General features: G+C 36.0%; 1 protein-coding gene across 1 annotated transcript in view; it reads left to right on the forward strand.

Moving 5' to 3' along the window:
- Positions 1–24,638, forward strand: part of THSD7B (thrombospondin type 1 domain containing 7B) — an 848,738-nt gene that overhangs the window by 598,897 nt on the left and 225,203 nt on the right. Inside the window, 2 exon segments of the mRNA XM_034654492.1 lie at positions 5,737–5,928; positions 11,841–12,104. Coding sequence (XP_034510383.1) covers positions 5,737–5,928; positions 11,841–12,104 — 456 coding nt within the window.

Below are 24,638 nucleotides of genomic sequence, written 5' to 3' on the forward strand. Positions count from 1 at the left end.
TACTGGAACTAATTTGACCTGGCAGTGCAACTTTCCTCTCACAAAGACAACAATATTCCAAGTTTAATAAATGATTATAATTTAGCATTGAATTTCTATTCCTTAAACAATCTAGGCCAGGTAGAAATATACGCCAGGAAGGGTCAGTAGTAAATGCCTCTCCCTTTCCTCAAGACTTTGCCCCCTAGTATATAGGACAGTACTTTACTTAAAAGCACCAAAAAATTTTTTTTCTCTAGATCGTGGCCTGCAAGTGATTTGCTATGATCCAAAGGACCCAGGACTCAGAATGAAACTTAATAGCAAATGTCTGACAGATAAATTCTTTGTAATGGCTTTTTTCTGCCTGCCCATTGCACAATCTTTTCCGTGTAAGATTGAAATACCTACTTTCCCTTTCTATACCAAATTCCCTCATTGGCTGTTTCCATTAGGGAGACTACAATATTGTACGGTATACCTTTCTGTCACTGCCACTACTGTAGCCTCCCAGAAGCCAGATTATTTATATGTACATGCATATGTATATACACACACAATGCTTTTATAATTGTTCATAGTTGCTTATATATTGTGCCTGGATGGATGGATGGATGAATGGATCAGGTTCAATAAGATCAATAGGGAGGGGCACCTGGGTGGCTCAGTCATTAAGCGTCTGCCTTTGGCTCAGGTCGTGATCCCAAGGTCCTGGGATTGAGCCCCGCATTGGGCTCCCTGCTCTGCTGGGATCCTGCTTCTTCCTCTCCCACTCCCCCTGCTTGTGTTCCCGTTCTTGCTGGCTCGCTCGCTCTCTCTCTCTCAAGTAAATAAAATCTTAAAAAAAAAAAAAATAGGGAGGAAGCTGTAGGTAATAAGGGTCCAGGTGTATAAGCAAAGTCTAACGTTTAGACCACCAAGGAAGTAGAGAAAATGACTTCAAGACGTGTTTCTGATTTTAGGGCAGAAGTTTTACTTCTTTACCTTATTTCATTCCTCTCCTGAGCAGTAATGAAGCACAAATGGTTCTAATGATCAGAAAAGTTTGATAAATCCCCCTAAACCTTAGATGCTAAAATGCTTTTGAATTCAGCTTTAGCATAGAGAGGCATGGTACATGTTTGGGCTGGATATGACCACTTCAATGAGTGAGGTATGAAGCTGCAAATATTGCCACCGCTCTTCTGTGCAAATGTTCGCTGTCCTGTCATGAAACTCTTAAAATTTGTTAAGGATTTTGATCTTGGTTTTTCTCTCATGTTTCATTCCCCCTTGATCTTAGTTTTTCTGGAAAGAGTTCCCAACAGGCCTTGGATTTCAGTTTCTGACTTTCTCAGAACTTGAGTTGTGGTCTCATACGGTAGCTTATAAGCCTCATTTTTAAAACAATTAGCAGAATGCACAGAGCATCACTTGGAAATAGAGTAGACGGTATCTTGGGGGAGCCATGCAGTCTTTGAAATAGGCAACTGACTTCAATATTGTAATGGAAGGGAGGCTCCAGTTATACTTCTTAGGGACCAAGACTATTAAAGGTGGCATTTGGAAAATTCTTCCTGAACCAAGTCAAGTGATGTTGGATTCTTCTTTCCTGATGCTTGTAATATTTTGATATATAGTAGACTTTATCATAAAAATAGGTCACTCTCCCTGGGGTGCCTTGGTGACTCAGTTGGTTAAGAGTCCAATTCTTGGTTTCAGCTCAGGTCATGATCTCAGGGTGCTGAGATGGAGCCCTCTTTGGGCTCCCTGCTCAGCAGAGTCTGCTTGAGATTCTCTCCCTCTCCCTCTCCTCCTCCCCCTGTTCATACACTTGCTTGCTTGCATGCTTTCAAACAAAAAAATCGGCCTCTGGGCACCTGTACTAAGTGCTTAGTGCTGTGCTAAATACTTCAGCTGCATCAATTTATTATATGGTGTAGGTATTATTCTCATTGTATGGATGAGTTAACGGACTCTTTTTGCATAACTTGCCCAAGGTAACAGTAAAAAAAAAAAAAAAAAAAAAAAAAAAGGGGGGGGGCAAAAGNAGTCAGTCTTAGTTCTATTTGACACCAGGGCTTATAATTCTATCAGTATACTTTGCCACCTCTGTTTTCTCAAAATAAGTTCTCTGACTTGAGTCTACACACCTTTAGTTGTTAAGAACTATACTGTAGATTTAAAATAATATGTTTAAAAAATACCCTTTCCCCATGAGTTGCCTAATGAAAGGAGTCACTGAATTGGATTGTGCCACTAGCTACTAGTTATCCTCATTTACTCCAAATATCTTCTCATTTCCTGGTTTTCCAGTCCTGCAGACTTTGTGCTTGATATTTTTCTTTAGTAATTTCCTACCCACTAGTATAGATCAATATCCAGTCTTCCAGTAAATGTTTACTAAAGGATTCATTTTATACTACATTCCCAAGAAATATTCATATTTTTTTAAGATTTTACTTATTTGAGAGGGAGAGAGTGTGCGTGTGTTCACGCTTGCGAGGTGGTGGGTGGGGAGGAGAGAGTCCCACGCAGACTTCAGGTCCAGTGGGAGCCCAGCAGGGGGTTCGATCTTATGACCCTGAGAACATGACCTGAGCCAAAACCAAGAGTTGTTCGCTCAACCAACTGAGCCACCTAAGCACCCTTCATTCAAGTTTTTGTGTCTGGTCATTTTTTCCACACTTGAAAAGAAATTAGAATCTTGAACTTGGAGAAATCTGGGAGCCGTAATGCCTGACCTAAGCAGATGATTGTATGATCTGTAGTGTATCAGTTGCCACTCACCCTTGAGTTAATAGACCATCAGTAATAACAGAGCAGTGGTCTTGAGATTAATGTCAGTGTCGTGAAACTTCATGCTACAACTGTCAATGTTTTCTTTGGCCCTTAGAGATCCCTACTGTCTCTGTTCGACTGCTCTAATACATCAGTTTGTGTAGGAGTAATGGTCTGACTTGTTCTACGTAACCCTGTTAATGTAGTGAATGTGTTTAGGACCTATTTGACATATTCTTTGACTAATGGTTCTTTTTAAGTGTAGTGCCAGAATCCTGTGAGATTCAACCATGGTGTTTTCCTTTCCTTTATGCCTCAGATTCTGAGAATGTCCAAGGAAGAAATGAGCCATGGAGAGTGACAGTGTGTGCATGCGTACCTGAGAGGAGAACTATCAGCCTGCTTTATTTAAGATAGAAATTAAAAATTAAATACAAAAAGTTAATAGTCAATAGCATTTATTGAACCTTTAGTGTATGAGAGATACTGTCTTAAAGTTTCTCACAACTCTTTGTTGTAGGTTCTCTTATCATTTTAAAGATGAGTCTAAGCACAAAGATTAAATCACTCTGTTCATGTAACTCCCAGATGTTTGGAGTTGGAATTTTTATTCATACCATTTGATAAGAATGTCTCTGAACTACATCATATACTATAGCTATTCTTCATTTTTGATGCTTTCTTTCGTTAATGCACAATAGCTCAATATAGGCCTTCATAAATCCAGTGTTTGCTAATTTGGTTTGTAAGATTTCAAAGTATCATTGAGTATTTATCATAGTTGTCAAATTATAAACTAATGTGAAAAAATAATTTTTAAAACTTCATTTAAAAAAAAAACCTTATTTTTGTGTACATAGAGGTTTGGATTTCAAATAGTTATGCTTTTTTAAAGTATTTAAAATTCCTCTTCATGTTAATCAGTGCATTGTCATCTTGAGGGGAAAAAATACCTTGGCAAGATAAGAGTCCCCTGAATTGACTCCAGATTGGTTATCTAAACATGCAATTCAAATAACATTTGCTTGTAGCCTACTTAAGATGAAGTATGTTGGTGTCTTCATCATTAATGGCTGTAATATTCCCAACAAAACAAACATAGATGATATTGGCTTTATGTGCAATGGATTTTGTTCCTAGGATGTAGATAAAAACAAAAGCAAAAAAATTACTCAAAACCAGCATATAACTCCACCTGCCACAGAGCAGATGTACAAATTGGGAAGTATTGCGTATGTATCCATTACTATCTTAGCTAATTCCTTGGTCTTAAAACATGGGATGGATTTGGCTTTCAGTTATTAAAAAAAAAAAATCAGATTGAATTGTTCTCTGCGCTCAGAATAATGAAAGGAGTTCAGAATATAAGAATGGGAAATTAAATGGAGCCCCTGTGTACAGTTACCCTAATTATAGAACTTGTCATACAAGTGTTCTTAACAGTGTTGATCCTAAGCTGTGGTATGTTTATTCCTTGTAACTTGGAAGATTTCAGAGTTGTCACAAAAATCCTCTTAAACTATGATTTCTTTAGGATGAGCAATTCAGCAAATACCCATTAACTTACACCATATCCACAGGCACCATGCCAAATATGGGTTGTCAGGGGACAGGCTGCATCAGAACCACCTGGGACACTTAAAGACAAAAATATATGCCTCGAATTCTCCCCCGGAGATGATGCTGTAGGTCCAAAGTCATGCCATAGAATCTGTGCATTCTCCTAGATCTCCATGGTTAGGAATCGGTTTTGAAGAGTAGTTTTCACCTGGGGCAACATTTGGCAATGTCTGGAGTTTTTGGTTTTCACAACTGGGAGGGTGTGTGTGCTGCTGGCATCTAGCAGGTAGAGGCCAAGGATGCTGGTAAATATCTTCCAGGGCATGAGAAACAAATGCCTACACAAAGTATCCAACCCAAAATGTCAGTAGTGCCAAGGTGGATACATACTAGTCCAAAGACTATAAAGACACATCCCTATAAGGTCCATAATTAAGGTGAATAAAACATACACAAAAATATCCTTTATAATTGAATAAAAAGTCACTAGCTTAAAGAATCAAATACAGAATTAAGCATAAGTTCTTTACCTAAGGATTTTGGTTATTTTATAGTATGACTAGAGACCTTCTAGTCGAAAAAGTTTGTGAGTGAAATTTGAAGAATTACCTGCAACTGATAGGATATCTGTAATGGGAGTGACTTGGATAGGTTATGCCTATACTTGAAAAAAAATATTTAAAATTTTTCATTGATGCTGAAATGTTAATAAGGAAAAAAATTTACTAATAGACAACAGAAATTATTTTTTTTAAATACTGGTTGTGAAGTGAAAATAGGACCATTTCCAGAAATGCCATTCAAACAAGTGAAGTCAGTTAAAACGTAGGAAGAATTTGGGGCGCCTGGGTGGTACAGTGGTTAAGCGTCTGCCTTCGGCTCAGGGCGTGATCCCGGCGTTATGGGATTGAGCCCCACATCGGGCTCCTCCGCTATGAGCCTGCTTCTTCCTCTCCCACTCCCCCGTTTGTGTTCCCTCTCTCGCTGGCTATCTCTATCTCTGTCAAATAAATAAATAAAATCTTTTTTAAAAAAAGTAGGAAGAATTCGCATGATATTCATGGTTTTGTCCCCTTTTTATCCTCCTGTTTTACTCTTACACATTCTTTCCTAGTTTTAGATCATCCTTGGAGATCAGAGTCTCAAAAGCTCATGTACAATAAATTACTGAAAGTTATTTTGGTTGTGGTGTCAATGCAACCAAATTGGATTAATAATGAAACCAATTAAATCTTCAGATACTTCCGCTGGCAATGATAAACGTTTAATTTCCAGAGAGAAATAAGGTTAGGTGTGTCAAACACCTTTTATAATCACAGTGATAACCAGATTTTCAACACTGGGAGATTCTTCTATTTTGTTGAAGAACAAGCAACAGAATGATTTAATCAAAATAATAACAAAAGAATCCTTTTTTCTTTTTTTTTTTTTTTAAAGCGGTCTCCTGTATGTCTGATAACCAGTCAGCAGAAATGATGGAATGCCTCAAGCAGACAAATGGCATGCCTCCCCTTGTACAAGAATGCACAGTCCCATGTCGAGATGACTGCACCTTCACGATTTGGTCCAAGTTTACACCCTGCCCCACAAATTGTGAAGCAACCCGAAGTCGACGGCGACAGCTCACAGGTACGGTATGCTTTCCATTTCTTAGCTTCAGACAAGGGATGCACTCCTAAACCTGCCAAAGAGAATGGAAGCTCCAGAAGGACTAGAAATTGCATCGGGCCTCTCCTTTTCCCAGCCCTTCCCTAACATTATGTATCTTCTGCAGCTGTGCCTGGCTCATAGTATGTACTGCACTAATACTTGTGAAGTGAATTACGTGAACCATTCTATAGCTGTGAAATTCCTCTCTATGGCTTTCTAATCTGTAAAGTGGTAAATGGCAACATAGCCACCCACTACGTCGGAGTAGCTATGGCAAAGTTTCTGGTATTTGGTCATGCCAGGATCTCAACAGGGTTGAAAGCAGTGACTGATTTGTAAAACACAACAAAGGCAAATGTAATCTATATCATTCTTTTTGCCATTATTTTACAAGCAACTTGACATTTTACAATTTTAGTGTAAGATAAAAGTCAGATTACATATATAGGTTCTGCTTTTGTGGCATATTGTTTTGGTTCTATTTACATCCATGCAATTTAATGGAAATTAAAGCAATTAATAGTTTAATCAAGGTACTGGAGCAATTTTTCCCTGTAATATACAAATGAGGCAGTCTAGTGTATTGTGCTACTTGTCTAGATAAATATCCCACAATTTCTTTTAGTTGTATTTGAATATGCAGAAAACTTAATTTAGGTAATAAAGACCCAAAGGAAAAATGCTAAAATAATCATTGGGATAATAGAATTGTTGTTGACATTGAAGAATTAAGCACAGAAGACCATATGTTCTTATAAGCAGTTCAAGTGCTAATTCTCTTGGTTTCAAATTCCCTTTGTTTGAATGTATGGCTTACAAGATTATGTTTTAAATTTAACTCATGCTAATGGATTTACTTAATCAATGAGAGCCTTCAACAGGGTTTCTGCACACAAATCAGAAGCCCATTCATGAGGGTAGGTCAAATATAGAATCAAATGGAAACAACAAAATATATTGTACTTTGTGCTTTCTTCTACAAAAATCTGTGCAAATATAACTTTGTGCAACATTGCTTGTGTTTCTAAGGTAAAACAAGTTCTTAGAGGGAATATAATGGGGTAGAATGTGTTTGGAGTAATTTCAAGTTCAGGGGTAACAGTAAAACTTGGTGTGCGCGTTTGAACCTACGGCTTCAGAAGCCATCATTCTGGCAATTCTCTTTATCTTTGATGTGAGAATTTCCTTTAGAGGGAAAGGAAGGTTTTAATTAGTGTCCAGTTTTCTTTTCTTGAGAGTTTACTAATGGTATTTTAGACCTGCAAATTGAGAATGGGATTACTGGAAAAACCCAGGGTATTTATTGCATTAGTACAGTTTGAAAACTAATGCATTTGGCTTACTTAAAATACACTTTTTATGTAAATATTGGAAGAACCATTGTACATTTTTCTGCAGACTCTATCCCAAGAATTACTCCTAAAAAAAACACTACTTAGAATTTTTCTATATTATTACTGGTTATGATTTTTGCTGGACAATTGATCTTTGTATGTTCATGTCTTGGAAACACCTTAATTAGGTTGGTCAACTTTATGAAACACAAGAGTTGTAGGAAGAAAAATCAACAATTCTGTATTGTGTGTGCAGTGAGAAGTAGTGAATTGTAATTTTTCACTTAAGACTTATTTTTGTTGTTGTGGCACTCTGCTTGTATTTTGGCCTCTCACATGTAATTTGGTGGTAAACTTAAGTAATCTCTAACCTGAAGGGTACTAAAAGGCATGGACTTAGGCTGTAAAACAGTGCGATTCTCTTTAACAAAGACACACAAAGAAGCACAGACAAAAATACAAGCCACTCTATGGAATAAGGGACCATCTAGTGTGTTCTTTTTTCCATTTTTAACAAGAGACTTGAATTCAATATCTGGATATCCTGGGTGTTGTACCTAAACTAGACCATCACGGGTGTTAGACCCAATGGTAATTATAGCAACGGTGTTTATACACTGCTGAACATAATCTATTAAGCAGATTTTAGGTTAATATACAAAATAACTGAATAAATAAAATAATTTGATACATACTTGTAGTTTTATGTTCTTGTGGGAACAGTCAAAAATTACCTCTGACTTAAGGGGGGAAATGTCTTTACAGTTGTATTAGGGATTGTTTGTTTTAGCTTGTTTTTTAGTAGTAAACTCCTGAATCCAAAGGTTAATGCTGATTTTTTTTTTTTACTAAAATGTAATCAAAGTAAAGGACCCCTAATAATTTGTTTCTCATTTTGAGAACCATTTCTGTATTAACTTAAATCCGTCTTCAGTGATGTCATGTAATTAAGATTATCCCAAATACAGAGACCACATAGAGAATACTTGTTCTGCCAGCAACTGTTGGTTGCCTTGTAGATGAATATTTTTCTCCCTCCTGTCTCTTGCTCTCTCTCACTTAGTCCTTTTGTCTTCTCTTTCTCCCCCACTCCACTTTTTTAAACCTCCTTTTCTTAATGAACATTTTTCTTGACCACTTATGTGTGCTAGGCCTTAGAAATACTAGTCAGGAATAGACATGATCCTAATTTAGGAGCTTACAGTGTAATAGAAGATGGAGATTTTATTACAATTAAAACACAGTATAGAATTTATGACAATAGCTGTTATATTAGTGCTACATTAATTTCTTATTGCTGCTTTAACAAATTACCACAAAACTTAGTGCCTTTAAAAACAACACAAATTGATTTTCTCACAGTTATGTAGGTCTAAAGCAAACTTCAGTTTCACAAGGCTGAAAACAAGATGTTGGTGGAACTGCATGCCTTTCTGGAGGCTCTAGGGGAAAATGTTTTTTGTTTTGTTTGTTTTTGTTTTTTCTTAGCTTCTAGAGGCTATCCACATTCCTTGGCTCATGACTCTTCCATCTTGAAATTCAGTAACATTGAGTCTGACTATTCTCTCTCTTAGTCCTAAAGGTTTTCTAATTATAAAACCATGTGATTAAGTTGGACCCACCCAGATAATCCAGAATAATCTTCTCTCAAGGCCCATAATCCTAGTCACATCTACAAAGTCCATTTTGCCATCTAAGGTAGCATGATTATAGGTTCCAAGAACTGGGGTGTGAACATCCTTGGAAAGGCATAGTTTGTGATAGGCAGAATAAGGAAAGTACAGAAGACTACCTTTTCCATACTCTGAGATGACAAGTCCCAAGGATGGCTTTCTGGCAGGGGTAAGGTATTATTTTGGACCTGAAGGACGAGTAGGCATTAAGTAGACTACGCAAGGAGGTTGGAACTTAAGAAGGTTTCTGGTGTAAGAACTGCAAAGACCAGAAACCAGTGAGGAATTTCCAGGAACTGAAATATGCTCAGTATGTCTAGCTTGTAACATGCCAGAGGCAGAATGGCACAACATAAGCAGGTGGCAGGTCCTAATGATCTCAGTACTGTGGAGCCTTGATGACCAAAGAAAGGGGTCTAGACTTCCTTCCATGAACTATGGTAAGTCACTGAAGAGTTTTAAGTAGATGAATGATGTGATCGGACTTCCATCTTTGTGAGCTGCTTCTAGCTGCAGTGTAGAGAGAAGATTGAAGGGAATCTGAAGGACAATAGCAATAAAATACTAGAAGACACTGTTGTGGGGATTTAAGCTGGAATTTTGGAGATGGGCTAAATATGTGTGGTATTGGTCAGAATGGAAACAAAGACTGATTTAAGAGCTGCTTAATCATTTGAAATGATAGATCTTTGTCATTAAACAGATGCAGGTAGTACAACAGAATTCAAGTGTGACCTTTTAGATTTTGACTTGGTCATGTTGCTGTAATTGGGAAATGAAGATGGAGAAAGGTAGGCCCTGTGAAGGTGTGAAGAGGTTGAGTATGGATTTTGCCAGATTGAGTTTGATTGGTCCTTTAGGTTCCAGTCTGTGGCTCAGAAGCTTGACCAAGAAATCTAGAATGGAGATAATAATTAGGAATTTAAGAGATATAGAGGGTTCTTTAAACTTATGAGTGAAAATAATGGATCAGAAAAGAAGAGAACCTAGGGCAGTGCCCTGAGAAACCCTGTCAGTTAAGAGATGTAGAGAGGGGAAACAATGCAACAAACCAACAAATTCGATATTCCCAGAGGAATGGCGGGGGTGAGGGACAAAAATGTAAGGTACTCTGGAATTTGGGAAAGCTATTTCAACAATGATGGTGTGGTCAACATTTTGAACAATCATTGAAAGATTAAGTCTGAAGGATAAGGTATAAAGATATTCCATGGCTTCCTTTGTTTTATTACTTTGTTAATTGTGAGTAGGAAAGAAGAGGTAGACTCTGAATCCAGGCTTAAATGACTTGAGAAGAGAGTAGAAATTGAAGACGTGGAGACAGCAGTTTTTTTGGGTTTTGGGTTTTTTTTTGTTGTTGTTTTGTTTTGTTTTTTTACACGGACACTTAAGAGGCACCAGAGACTTGGGTATGTTAAGTGCTGGTAGGAAGAAACCAGTTACCACGCATGGACCTTTCAACCAGTAAATTCTCACAGCCATGACAGGGTCTGTGTTTCTCAAACTTTTTTCTCGTTACGTGCTCCTAATGATAAAGGCAAATGAGTACATCTTCCCAGAGAGATAGCAGCAAGGCTGAAGCTCCTGCAAGATCACTTCAGACCTGCAGGAGTCCTTATTTATTGTGGCCATAAGCAACATGTCAGACCATAGAGCCAATCATCCAGGCAGCAGCTATAAAATTGTGTATAAACTATTTGACAATGAGATAATATCCCATGCATCAGCTTGAATCAAGCATTTCTAAAACACCTATAAACACTGGGAATAAGACCAATAAAGCAGCCTACTTCATTTTTTTTTCTAATAACCAGCCAAGACTCTAGCTGATGACTTATTAATGAGGAAAAAATCCGATGTATTAGAAAATCTTTAGGAATCTAGTGGAAGTGTGTTGGCAGGAGAGTTGAATCAAGTTACATGCTGACTTGAAATCCCAGTAAACATGATTATGAAGTACTCAGAGCAGTGGGAAATGATTTTGCATTCTCATTACTCAAAACAGGATCACAGCTAAAAGGTCCATCAAAGTCAGTTGGTTAAGGTGAAGTCCTATTCTAGAATACTTAAGTTAAAAAGGTCTCTCAAAATGGAAGCCACAGCTTTTTCTCAGATTAAATTACCCAACATTATTTGAGCATTTATTTCCTTTTCTTGTGTCAACATTTGTGAGCTGCCTGATGGCAAGGACCAAAATAAGTTGTACTTTATCTGCCATGCCCCTAGTGACACCAAGCCTCACTCCAGGGCCATTGTATGGGAGGATATTATTTTGTTCTTTGAATAAGTAAACTGTTTCCAAAAATGTACATCAAAAAGACAGTATATTAATATTTCCAGTGTTTTGTTGGTTTCCCTGGAAACCATTAATTTCAAGGAAAACTGAGACAAGGTAATCTGTTCTTACAAACAAGTTATAGGAAAAATCATAATAAAAACTTTCTAGTTGTTGAATTACTATAGCAAACATCTTTTAGGGTTTTTTTTTTGCCACTATCAATATAAAATCAATTTTTTTTCAAATTACCTTTATTTTTTTTTAAAGATTTTATTTGACAGAGTACAAGACAGGGAAGTGGCAGGGAGAGGGAGAAGCAGGCTCCCCGCTGAGCAAGGAGTGTGATGTGGGGCTTGATCCCAGCCGAAGGCAGACACTTAACCAACTGAGCCACCCAGGCGCCCCTCAAATTAACTTTAATTTCACAGTTGCTTTGAGAGTTGCTTCAATTGTCCTAGGATTTGCTTTCATGGTGTTAAAAAAAAAAAATTGGAGAAGAGCAAGGGAAGGCTATATTTGACATTTAGTAAATAAATGCTAGTAAAGACAATGTGACTTAACCAAACAGATGTGAAATTAATATATCACTGTCTCTTTTTGGAACAGGGAAAAGCAGGAAGAAAGAGAAATGCCAGGACTCTGACCTGTACCCTCTCCTAGAAACAGAACTATGCCCTTGTGATGTGTTTATATCTCAGCCTTATGGAAACTGGTCAGATTGCATTCTTCCAGAAGGCAGAAGAGAGTCTCAACGAGGATTTCGGGTACAAGGAGAAGGCAAAGAATGTGGAAAAGGCATGCGTTTTCGAGCACTAGCCTGCTCCGATAAAAATGGAAGACCTGTTGACCCCTCTCACTGCAGCAGCTCTGGTAAGGAGATGGCTGAGGAGTAACAGATGGAAACATACACAGACAGTCCAGGAGGTGGATCCAAGGTCTAGAATGAAGGGCTTTGCTTTTAATAATTCTTTGTTAATAACACACTGCCTTTCATAAAATACAGGCATTTGGAATGCACATATCCACATTTCACCGATTATTTGGAATGTGATTGTTTTGGATCTTTGATTCACTTCACTCTATACTTTTGGCCACTTAGTTAACTGTGGATGAGTGCAGTTGCTCTAGTTCGTTGGAAAAGCCATATTTAATACAAAATATATTTTGTGGTGTTTTTTGGTCCTCTGATCATACATATAGAAAGCATCAAGCCTTGAATTTCTTCTAAGATAGTTGACAAATTACCAATGGAAACTTTGATTTTAAATGTTTCATAATGCAATATATAAGTATACCCAAACTAATAGAATAAAACTGTGGGAAAAAGCCATCTGGGAGAATTTTGTGAGCTGTTATTCAGGGAGAAAACTGCCTTTTTTGAACCTTGGGAGAATTTGAAAAAGATGGGTGAATGGGGAAAAGAATGAGATTAAATACAGTTGGGATAATTGTTGATTGGGGGGAGGGTGTTGAGACTAATGATTACAATGGAACTTAATGAATTTCATACTCTATTTTGTAGCTTCATATATATATTTATACATATAAATATATATAAATCTATAAAAATATATAAATATTATATTTATGTATTTATAAATTATATATTAAATATATAAATTTATAAAATTATATATATAAAGACAAATGATTAGGAATTTTATAGAGTATACGAAAGAATTCTTGTTTGGCAAACTCTGGAAGGAAAAGATATTGGTCTCTGTCATCGAAGTCTTATGTTCTAATAAGCTTTCTCAATAATAATAATAATGGTAAGTTGAATTCAGTTCTGTTAGAGAAGTCAGGTAAATGACAGTTTGTCTTCGTTGCCAGTGGATTAGCTGTTCTTTAAGATATTCCTGTATCTTCATATGAATGCAGCGTAAGGCTTAATAACTTTCTAATTGGTGATATCATTGCTCTGCTTCCTGGATTACTCTATAAAATTTTTCTTCAGAGATTTGACTCAGAGAAACATTAAACACATCAGAAGCAAGTTGTGGACCCATTTTATGGAAGCCAAAGCTAGTTGGCTTTAATTTTTGTTTTTTTGGTTTTTATATATGTATTGGTTTATTTTCTAAAAATTGATTTTCCTTCTTCCCATTGAAATGTGTTTGACTTACAATGTTGTGTAAATGTAAGGTTACAACATGTCAGTTTGATTTTTATGTGGTAGTGATTGCCATTGTAGTGATAGTTAGCACCACTCTCACATGACGGAGTTATTTCTTAGTGGTTGGAGTAATGAATGAAGTTCGTCTCTTAGCCAGTTTGATTATAATGCAATATTGGTGTGTATATTCACTGTACTGTGCATTAAATTTCTAGGACTTATGTACTATTCATTGTAAATTTAAACAGTTTAATAACATCTGTCCTCTCCACCCTTCCCCACCCCTCATCTCCTGGTAACCACCATTCTGTTTTTACAAGTTTGACTTCTTTAAATTGACACGTAAGTGATATCCTACAGTATGTGCCTTTCTCTGACTTACCTTCTTTAGTGTAATGTCCTCAGGGTTTATCCATATTGTAACAAATGGTAGGATGTCCTTTCTTATGGCCAAATATTTCATTTTTTATGTGAGATAAATATTTATCATATATAGATCACATCTTTATCCATTCATCTGTTGATGGGCACTTAGGTTGTTTCTATATCTTGGCTATTGTGGAAAATGCTGCAATGAACACAGAAGTATACATATTTCTTGGATACCCTATTTTCATTTCCTTTGGATATATACCCAGATGTGGGATTGCTATATCCTATAGTAGATCATTTAATTTTTTTAGTAACTTTAATGTTGTTTTCCATAGTGGTTGAACCAACTTACATTCCCACCAACAGTGTACCAGGGTTCCCTTTTCTCCATAACCTCCTCAACACACATTATTTCCGCACATTATATAACCATTCTAACAGGTAAATGGTGTTATTTCACTGTGATTTTTGAGCTGCATTTCCCAGATGGCTAGTTATGTTGAGTATCTTTTCATGTACTTGTTGGCCATTTGGATGTCGTTGGGAAAATGTCTGTTTCTCTGCCTATTTCATAATTAGATTGAATGTGTTCTTTGTATATTTAGGATATTAACCTGCTATCGGATGCATGGTTGGCGAAAAATTGCTCCCATTCGCTATGTTGCCATTTCATTTTGTTGATTGTCTCCCTTGCTATGCAGAAGCTTAAGTTTGATGTAGTACTGTTTGGTTTTTTGTTGTTCTAGTGATGAATCTAAAACATCATTACAAAAACCAGTGTTGAAGAGAAGCTTCACTAAATTTTTTTTTCTAGGAGTGTCCTGGTATCAGGTTTTCTATTTAATGCTTTGATCTATTTTCTGTTAATTGATGAATGCTGTAAAATAGGGGTCCAATTTCATTGTTCTTCTGCATTGCTCTCCCAATACCATTTGAAGATATCGTTTCCCCATTAGGTGTTATTTCTTCTCTTATCTAGTTTTAGTTGGCTGAAAATGCATGGGTTTTATTCTGAGCTCTCGATTCTGTTTCATTGGTCTGTGTTTCATTTTCATGCCAATAATACTGTTTTTATTCCAACAGCTTCGGAGTATAATTTGAAACCAGGAAATGTGATACCTCCATCTTTGTTCTTCCTTGGATTTGCTTTGGCTATTTGGGGTCGTTGGTGGTTTCATTTCTCTATTTATGTGAAGAATGATGCTTTGGATTTTGACAGAGATTACGCTGAATCTATAGAAGGCTTTAGGTAAAATGAACATTTTAACAAAATGCTTCTGATCCACGAACACAAGTTGTTTTTTCCATTTGTTGTATCTACTTCAATTTTTTTCAAGGAAGTTTTGTAGTTTTCATTGTACAGATCTTTCACTTATTTGGATAAATTTATTACTAGGTATTTTATTGTTTTGGTGCTATGGTGAATGGGATAATTTATTTTTCAGATACTTCATAATTAGTGTATAGTAACTTGAATGATTTCTGTATGTTGATGTTTTATATCTTGGAAGTTTACTGAAGTTGCTTAGTTTCAACAGTTTTTTGGTTGAGTCTTTGATATTTTCTATACACAAAATATCAACTGCAAATAGTGACAATTTTACTTCTTTCTGATTTGGGTGCCATTTTTTTTGGTTTTGTTTAATTTCTCTAGCTAGGACTTCCAGTACTGTATTGAATAAGAGGTGACAGTAGGCAATCTTGTCTTTTTCCTGTTCTTAAAAGGAAAGCTTTCAGTTTTTCAACATTGAATATAATGTTAGCTAAAAGTGTCATATATATGGCCTTCATTATGTTTTGGTATGTTTCTTCTATACACAATCTGTTGAGGGTTTATATTGTGAAAAGTTATGTTTTGTCACGTGTTTTGGCATTTATTGCAATGATCATATGTTTACCCTTCATTCTATTAAAGTGATGTATTACATTTATTGATCTGTGTATGTTGAATCATCCTTGAGTTGAAGAGATTAATCCTACTTGATCATGGTGTATAATGTTCTTCATTTCGGTCTCCAAATATTTTAATTTTTTCTTCTATTTTCATAAGTAATATTGTTCTAGAGTAGTCTTATAGTGTCCATATCTGGCTTTGGCATCAGGCTAATTCTGCCCTGTAGAAGGAGATTTTAAGTGTTTCCTCCAGTTCATCCCCGTGCCCTCCTCCCCGCCCCCCCCACTGCCGCCCCAGAGGAATTTGAGAAGAATTGGCATTAATGTTTTTCTTAAATGTTTGGTAGAATTCACCAGTGAAGCCATCTACTCCTGGGATTTTCTGTGTTGTGAGGCTTTGATAACTGATATAATCCCTTTACCCATTATTGGTTTGATCAGATTTTTCTAATTCAGTCTTGGTAGGCTGTGTGTTTCTAGAAATTTGGGTCTTCTAGATTATATAATCTTTTGGCATGTAATCATTCATAGTAGTCTCATGATTCTGTATATTTCTGTGGTATCAGTTATAACATCTCTTCTTCCTATTCTAATTTTGAGTCTTTTTTTCTTAGTTTAGCTAAAGGTTTGTCAATTTTGTTAAAAAAAAAAAAACTTTGATCTTTCCTGTTTTTCTGATCCCTGTTACATTTACTTCCCCTGTGATCTTATTTCCTTCCTTCTGACAACTTTGGACTTAATCTGTTCTTTTTCTAGTTGTTTGAGGTATTGGGTTAGTTTGAGATCTGATTCCTTAATGTATCCATTTATTGCCATAAACTTGCCTCTCAGAACTATTTTTGCAGGGTCTCATAGGATTCGATAGGTTGTTTTTCCATTTTCATTTGTTTTGAGTTAACTTTTTCCTCATTTTGTTTGTCATTTTGTTTTATTTTATTACTATGTTCAATTAAGTTAACTTTTAACTTTGTGATTTCCCTTTTGATTTCTTTGACCCATTGGTTGTTCAGAAGTTTGCTGTTTGGTTTCCACATATTTGTAGACTTTCCAGCTTTTTCTTACTGATTTCTAGTTTCATACTGTTGTGGTCAGAAAAGAAAATTGGTATGATTTCACTCTTAAATGTTGGTAGGTATTGTTTTGTGTCCTATTCTGTGTTCTATCCTGGAGAATGTTCCATGTGCACTTGAGGAAATCATATATTCTTTGAAATCTTAAGCAGATTCTTCTGTTAGATGGAATGTTCTATATATATATGTCAGTCTGTTTGTCTAAAGTTCGATTCTAACATTTCCTTGGTTTTCTTTTTTTTTTTTTTTTTCCTGTTTGGGTGATCTATCCATTACAGATTGTGTGGTGTTCAACTCCCCTACTATTGTTATATAATCGTATATTTCTCTCTTCAGATTTATTAGTATTTACCTAATACACTTAGGGGCTCTGATAATGGATGTGCATACATTTATGAATGTTACATCTTAATATATTTACTCCTCTATTATATAATCTTGGTTTCTTTGTTTTGTTTGTTTGTTTTTGTTTTGTTTTGGCTTGGAGTCTATTTTGTCTAAGTATTGCTACCCCTACTTTCTTTTGGTTTCACTTGAATAAGATATATTCTTCTGTCCCTTCAAAATTTGAGTGTGTGTCTTTAAAGGTGAGATGAGTCTCCTGTAGGCATCATATGATTGTCTTGTTTCTCTATCCAGCCATTCTATACCTTTTGACTGGTGAATGCAACCCATTTATATGTAGAGTGATTACTGATACTGATACTAAGGACTTATCACTGACATTTTATTATTTGCCTTCTGGTGGTTGTGATCTTTCGGGTATTTTTGCTTTTATTGCCTACCCTTGTAAATTGGTACTTATCCACGGTGACATGCTCTGTCTTTCCCTTTTTAATGTTGATGAATCTACTTCAGATTTTTGCTTTGCAGTTATGATGAAGCTTAAAACTTCTCACAAATAAAACTGTCCATTTTGTGCTGATAATAACTAATCTCCATTTGCCTATAGAGTTTCTACCCTTTCACTCCTTCTTTGTATATATCTGATGTCACAGTTTACCTCTTTTGTGCTTTATGCTTTTATGCTATTTAACAAATTATAGTCACTATGATTATCTTTAATCTTTAACTTTTATACTATAGTTCAGTGGTTAACACATTCTAGCAGAGTTAGTTTTCTAATTCTATTTTTCAACTTTATCAGACCGTTCTGCACTTTGGTATGTTTTCCTGTCTTTGATTAACATCTTTAGTCTGTTGGTGGTGAACTCCCTCAACTTTTCTTTTTGGGGAAAGCCTTTATTTCTCCCTCCTCTCTAAAAGATAACTTGCAGATAAGGTATTCTTAGCTAGAAATTTTTACCTTTCAACACTTTGAGTATGTCGTCTATGTGTCATCTACTCTCTCCTGGCCTGTAGCGTTTCTGCTGAGAAATCTGTTGAGGGCCTAATGGGGGTTCTTTTGTAAGTAATTCTTTCCCCTGGTTGTCTATAAGATTCTTCACCACTGATATTTTTGACAGTTCCGATATCATGTGTCTTGGAAAAGATATTTTTGCATTGAGATAGTGCAGTCTTTTATCAGCTTCCTGGACACGTATATTTAAGTCCTTCCTTAGGTTTGGGAAGTTCTCAGCTTTTGTTTCTTTAAACTCTACTTTTGCCATTCTTCTCCTTCTGTACATCAATTTTATATATTCTCATCAAATCCAAAGCTATCATAGTTTCTTTTACTTTTTTTTATTTTTTATTCTTTTTTTTTTCTTAGAGACAGTGAGCATGTACTCACGCCGAGGAGTGGAGGGGCAGAGGGAGAGAGAGAATCTTAAACAGACTTCATGCCCAGTGTGGGGCTCTGTTTCACAACCCTAAGATGATGACCTGAGCCAAAATCAAGTCAGATGCTTAACCAGCTGAGCCAGCCAAGCACCCCTTAAGTTTACTTAAACCCCAGTTAATATACAGTGTAATATTATTCTCAGGTATATAATATAGTGATTTTTTTTTACACTTCCATACAATACCTGGTGCTCATTACAAGTGCACTCCTTAATCCCCATCACCTATTTAATCCATCTCTCCACCCACCTCCCCTCTGGTAATCATCAGTTTGTTCTCTGTAGTTAAGAGTCTGTTCCGTGGTTTACCTCTGTCTCTCCTCTCTCCTTTTTTCCCCTCCTTGTTCACTTGTTTTGTTTCTTAAATTCCACATATGACTGAAGTCATATGGTATTTATCTTTCTCTGACTGACTTATTTTGCTTAGCATAATACTCTCTAGCTCCATCCATGTCATTGCAAATGGAATAGTAACATTCCATCATACATATATATACATACACATACATACCACATCTTCCTTATCCATTCATGAATTCATGGACCATTGGGCTGCTTCCATAATTTTGCTATTGTTGATAATGCTGCTATAAACATCAGAGGACATGTATTCCTTTGAGTTAGCATTTTTGGGTAAATACCTAGTAGTGTGATTGCCGTATTGTAGGGTAGCTCTGTTTTTAACTTTCTGAGGAACCTCCATATGGTTTTCCAGAGTGGCTGTATCAATTTTCATTCCCATGAACAGCAAGAGGGTTCCCCTCTCTCCACATCCTTGCCAACACCTGTTTCTTGTGTCGTTCATTTTAGCCATTCTGACAGGTATGAGATGATAACTCAGTTTTGATTTGTATTTCCCTGATGAGTGATGTTGGGCGTCTTTTCATCTGTTAGCCATCTGGATGTCTGTTCATGTCTTTGGCCCATTTTTAGTTGGATTATTCATTTTTTGGATGTTGTGTTTTAGAAGTTCTTTATATATTTTGGGTACTAACTCTTTATCAGATACGTCATTTGCCATCTTCTCCCATTCTGAAGGTTGACTTTTAGTTTTGTTGATTGTTTCCTTAACTGTGCAGAAGCTTTTTATCTTGATGAAGTCCCCGTAGTTCATTTTTGCTCTTGTTTCCCTTGCCTCAGGAGAAAGAAGTTTCTATGGCCAATGTCAAAGAAATTACTGTCTTTGTTCTCTTCTAGGATTTGTATTGTTTTGGGTCACATATTTAGGTCTTTAATCCATTTTTAATTCATTTTTGTGTATGGTGAAAGATCGTAGTCAAGTTTCATTCTTTTGCATGTTGCTGTTTAGTTTTCCCAGCACCATTTGTGCAAGAGACTGTTGTTCTTCCCATTATTTTCTGCTTTATTAAAGATTAACCATATAGTTGTGGGTTCATTTCTGAGTGTTCTATACTTCTCTTGATGACTACAGCTTTGTAATATAACTTAAAGCCTGGAATTGTGATGCCTCCAGCTTTGCTTTTTTTCCAGATTGTTTTGGCTGAATAGGGTCTTATGTGGTTCCATACCAATTTTAAGATTGTTTATTCTAGTTCTGTGAAAAATGCTATTGGTATTTTGATAAGGATTGCATTAAATATGTAGATTGCTTTGGGTAGTATAGATAGTTTAAGAATATCTGTTTTACCAATGCATGAGCATGGAATGTCATTCATTTTGTGTGTGTGTGTGTGTGTGTGTGTGTGTGTGTTGTCTTCAACTTTTTTCATAAGTGTCCTGTAGTTTTCAGAGTACAAGTCTTTCACCTCTTTGGTTAGGTTTATTCTTATGTATGTCATTGTTCTTGTGTAACTCTACATGGGGTTGATTCCTTAGTTTCTCTTCATTATCATTGTAGAAACGAAACTGATTTCTGTACATTGATTTTTTTTTTTTTTTTTTTTTTTTTTTTTTTTTTTTGTATCCCGCAACCTCACTGAATCTGTATCAGTTCTAGCAGTGTTTTGGTGGGAGTCTTTCAGATTTTCTATATCATATCATAAGCAAACAGTGAAAATTTGACTTCTTCCTTGCCAATTTGGATGACTTTTATTTCTTTTTATTGTCTGATGGCTGTAGCTAGGAGTTCCAGTACTATGTTAAATAAAAGTGGTGCGAGTGCACATCCCTGTTTTATTCCTGACTATAGAAGAAAAGCTCTGTTTTTCCCCGTAAAGGATGATGTAGCTGTGGGTTTTTCATACATTGCCTTTATTAGGTTGAGGTATGTTCCTTCTAAACCTACATTGTTTGAGGGTTTTTGTCATGAATGGGTATTGAAGGAAAAGCATCTGACAAAGTAGATCTGTTGAACCATTTGTTTACTTTCGGATGCACGTGTTAACTAGCAATCTGGATCGTGTGGTGTAATATGCCAAGGCACTTATATTCTGTTACAGATGTCTAATTAGTTACTAAAAGGAGAGAAGAGAGAAGAATGGCTCATACTGTCATGATTCTGAGGTCACCTACGTATTGGTTTTTTCATTCATTTCATCAAAACCTGTTTATTGAACCAGCTATGTACCTGATTTTCTTCTATGATTTGGTTGTGCATTTAAGGGAAGTAGAATACTTGCGAAGTTTATTGTCTAGTGGGGGATAAAAATAAAAGGAATTTCAGGTCTTTATTACCTGTTTGGATGCTGTATATAAAATCTTTGAATAAACTTTAGGGAAGTCCTTGATGAAGTGAAAAAAATTAAGACGTAAAGTACAAGAAAGAAACAACCATGTGAAAAGTACATATGAGATCATTTCAGGTAGTGGAATAAGCCTGTTCTAAAGAGTAAAGTAGGAAAGAAGTTCTGGCAGCAAAACAAAGGAAGATCTGTGGTTTGAATATAGGGAGTGAGAATTCTGTGAAATGAGGTTGAACAAGTAGGCAGAATCTTGAAGGTCAAAGCAAACAGTATGGATCTAATTTAAGTACAATCATACCTGAGAAGAAGGGGAGGTAATATAATCCAGTATAAGTTTAAAAAAAAAAGTTATTTTAATCTACATAAAGTGTTAGTCTCAGGCATACAGCATAATGACTCAGTATTTGTATATTTGGTAAAATTGGAGCAATAAGTCTAATGGACATCTATTGACATACATAGTTACAATTCTTGTGAGAAGTTTGAAGACTTAGAACTTTCAAATGTACAAAATAGTTAACAATCTACTGTATATTACATTCCCATGACTTATACCTGGAAGTTTGTACCTTTTTACCCATTTTGCCCACTCCCAATTCCCTACCTCTGACAACCACCAGTCTATGTCTGAGTTGAGTTTTGCTTTTGTGTGTGCATGCGTGTGTGTGTGTGTGTGTGTGTGTGTGTGTGTGGTTGTCACGGGTGCTGGTAGTGTTTCTCCCCCCCACACATAAGTGACCTCATACAGTATTTAGCCTTCTCTCTGAGTTATTTCACATGCCCTGAAGGTCCATCTGTGTTGTCACGAATGGCAAGGTTTTTTGTTTTTTTTTGTTGTTGTTTTTTTATGATGGATGATATTTTGTACATTTCTATCTTGTTTATCTACCCATACATCAGTGGACACTTAGGTTGATTTGCTATTGGAAATAATGCTGCAGTGAACATGGGGGTACACATATCTTTTGAAGTTAGTGTTATCTTTTTTTTCCAGATAAATACCAGAAGTGGAATTGGTGGATCATATGATAGTTCTATTTTTAATTTCCTGAGGACCATTTATACTGTTTTCAGTAATGGCTGAACCAATTTACATTCTCACCAACAGTACACAAGTGTTCTTTCTCCACGTTTGCCAATACTTCTTATTTCTTATCTTTTTGATAATAGCCATTCTAAGAGATGTGTGGTGGTATCTTCTTGTAACTATGATTTGCATATTCTAGATGACAAGTGATGTTGAACATCTTTTCATGTACCTATTGGCCATCTGCCTATCTTGGGGGGGTGTCTATTCAGATCTTCTGCCCACTTCCTAATCATGGGTTTTGGGGGATGTTCTTTTTCTTTGTGTGTGTGTGTGTGTGTGTGTTGGGGGTTGTTTTGTTACTGAGTTGTATGAATTCTCTATTTTGGTTATTAACCTCCTATCAGGTATGATTTGCAAATATTTTCTCCCATTCTGTAGGTTCTTTCCATTTTGTGGATCATCTCTTTTGTTTTGCAGAAGTTTTTTTAGCTTAATGTAGTCCCACTAGTTTATTTTTGGTTCTATTGCTTTTGCTTCTTGTGTCAAATCCAAAAAATCATTGCCAAGACTGATGTATAGACGCGTATCATCTGTTTTCTTCTAGAAGTTTTAGGTTTCCATGTCTTACATATTTAAATCTTTATTCCGTTTTGAGTTAATTTTTTGTGTAGGTGTAAGATAGTGGTCCAATTTCATTATTTTCATGTGGTTGTCCAGTTTTTCCAACAGTATTTATTAGAGACTGTTCGTTCCCCCATTGTATATTCTTGGCTCCTTTATCATAAATTGACATATAGGTATGGGTTTATTTCTGGGCTACCTATTCTGTTACATTGATATATGAGTCTGTTTCTAATCCCAAGATCATACTATTGTGATTAGCTTTGTAGTATAGGTTGACATCAAGCATGAGATCTCTGGCTTTGCTCTTTTTCAAGATTGCTTTGGCTATTTGGGGTGTTTGTGGTTAGAAACTTTAGGATTTTGTTCTATTTCTTTGAAAAATGCCATTGGAATTTTGGTAAGGATTACAATGAATATGTAGATTGTTTTGATTAGTATGGACATGGTAATATCAATTCTGGTCCATCAGCACAGAATATTTTTCCATTTATTCAATTTCTTGTATCAGTGCTTTATAGTTTTCAGTTTATAGGTCTTTTACCTCCCTGGTTAAATTTATTCCTAGGTTTTCATTCTTTTGATGTAATTATAAATGGAATTGTTTTCTTAATTTCTCTTGTAGTTCATTATTAGCGTGTGTGTGTGTGTGTGTGTGTGTATATACACACACACACACACACACAGAAATGCAACTGATCATAGATCTATATATTGCATTTCTGTATCCTGCAAGTTCACCTAATTTATTAGTTCTTAGTTTTTTGTGTGTAGTCTTCAGAGTTTTCTATATGTAAAGTCATGCATCTGCAAATAGTGACAGTCCTATTTCTTTCCAATTTGGATGCCTTTTATTTCTTGCTTATTATCTCTGGCTAGGATTTCTAATACTATGTGGAATAAGAGTAGTAAGAGTGGGCATCCTGTCTTGTTGCCAATCTTTTCCAGCTTTTTCTCATAAGGTATGATGGTAGCTGTAGGCTTGTCATATATGGTCTATATTATGTTAAGGTGCATTCTCTCTATACATGCTTTGGGAAAGTTTTTATCATAAATGGATGTTGTATTCTGTCAAATGCTTTTTCTGCATCTATTGAGATGATCCATCATCTTTGGTTTTGTTAATGTGGTATATCACATTGATTATGTGGATGTTAAATCATCCTATCATTCCTGAAACAGGTGTGAGTTAATCATGGTGTATGATCCTTTTACTGTATTGTTGAATTCAGTTTGCTAATATTTGAGGATTTTTTGCATCTATGATCATGAGATACATTTTTTTTCATGTGTTGCCCTTACCTGGCTCTAGTATCAGGGTAATGCTGGCCTTGTAAAATGAGTTGGGAAGTTTTCCCTCCTTTCTGTCTTTTTGAAAGAATTAGAGAATCATTGGTATACTTTTTTGTATGTTTGGTAGAATTCACCAATGAAGCCACCTTGTCCTGAATTTTTTTGTTTGTTGTAAGGTTTTTGATAACTGATTCAATTTCCTTACCAGTAATTGACATGTTCAGACTTTCTCCTTTGTGATTCAGTATTCGCAGTTTGTGTGTTTCTAGAAATTTATTCTTTTCTTCTATATTGTCCAATTTGTTGGCATTTAATTGTTCATAGTAGTCTCTTTTTTTATAATAATTTTTTATGTTAGTCACCATACAGTACATCCCTAGTTTTTGATGTAAATTTCCATGATTCATTCCTTGCGTATAACACCCAGTGTACCATGCAACACGTGCCCTCCTTAATACCCATCACCAGCCTATCCCATTCTCTCACCCCGCCTCCCCTCTGAAGCCCTCCGTTTATTTCCCAGAGTCCATAGTCTCTCATGGTTCATTCCCCCTTCTGTTTACCCCCCCTTCTTTATCCCTTTCTT

The sequence above is a fragment of the Ailuropoda melanoleuca genome, chromosome 2 (genome assembly GCF_002007445.2).
Source record: "Ailuropoda melanoleuca isolate Jingjing chromosome 2, ASM200744v2, whole genome shotgun sequence".
Taxonomy (NCBI): domain Eukaryota; kingdom Metazoa; phylum Chordata; class Mammalia; order Carnivora; family Ursidae; genus Ailuropoda; species Ailuropoda melanoleuca.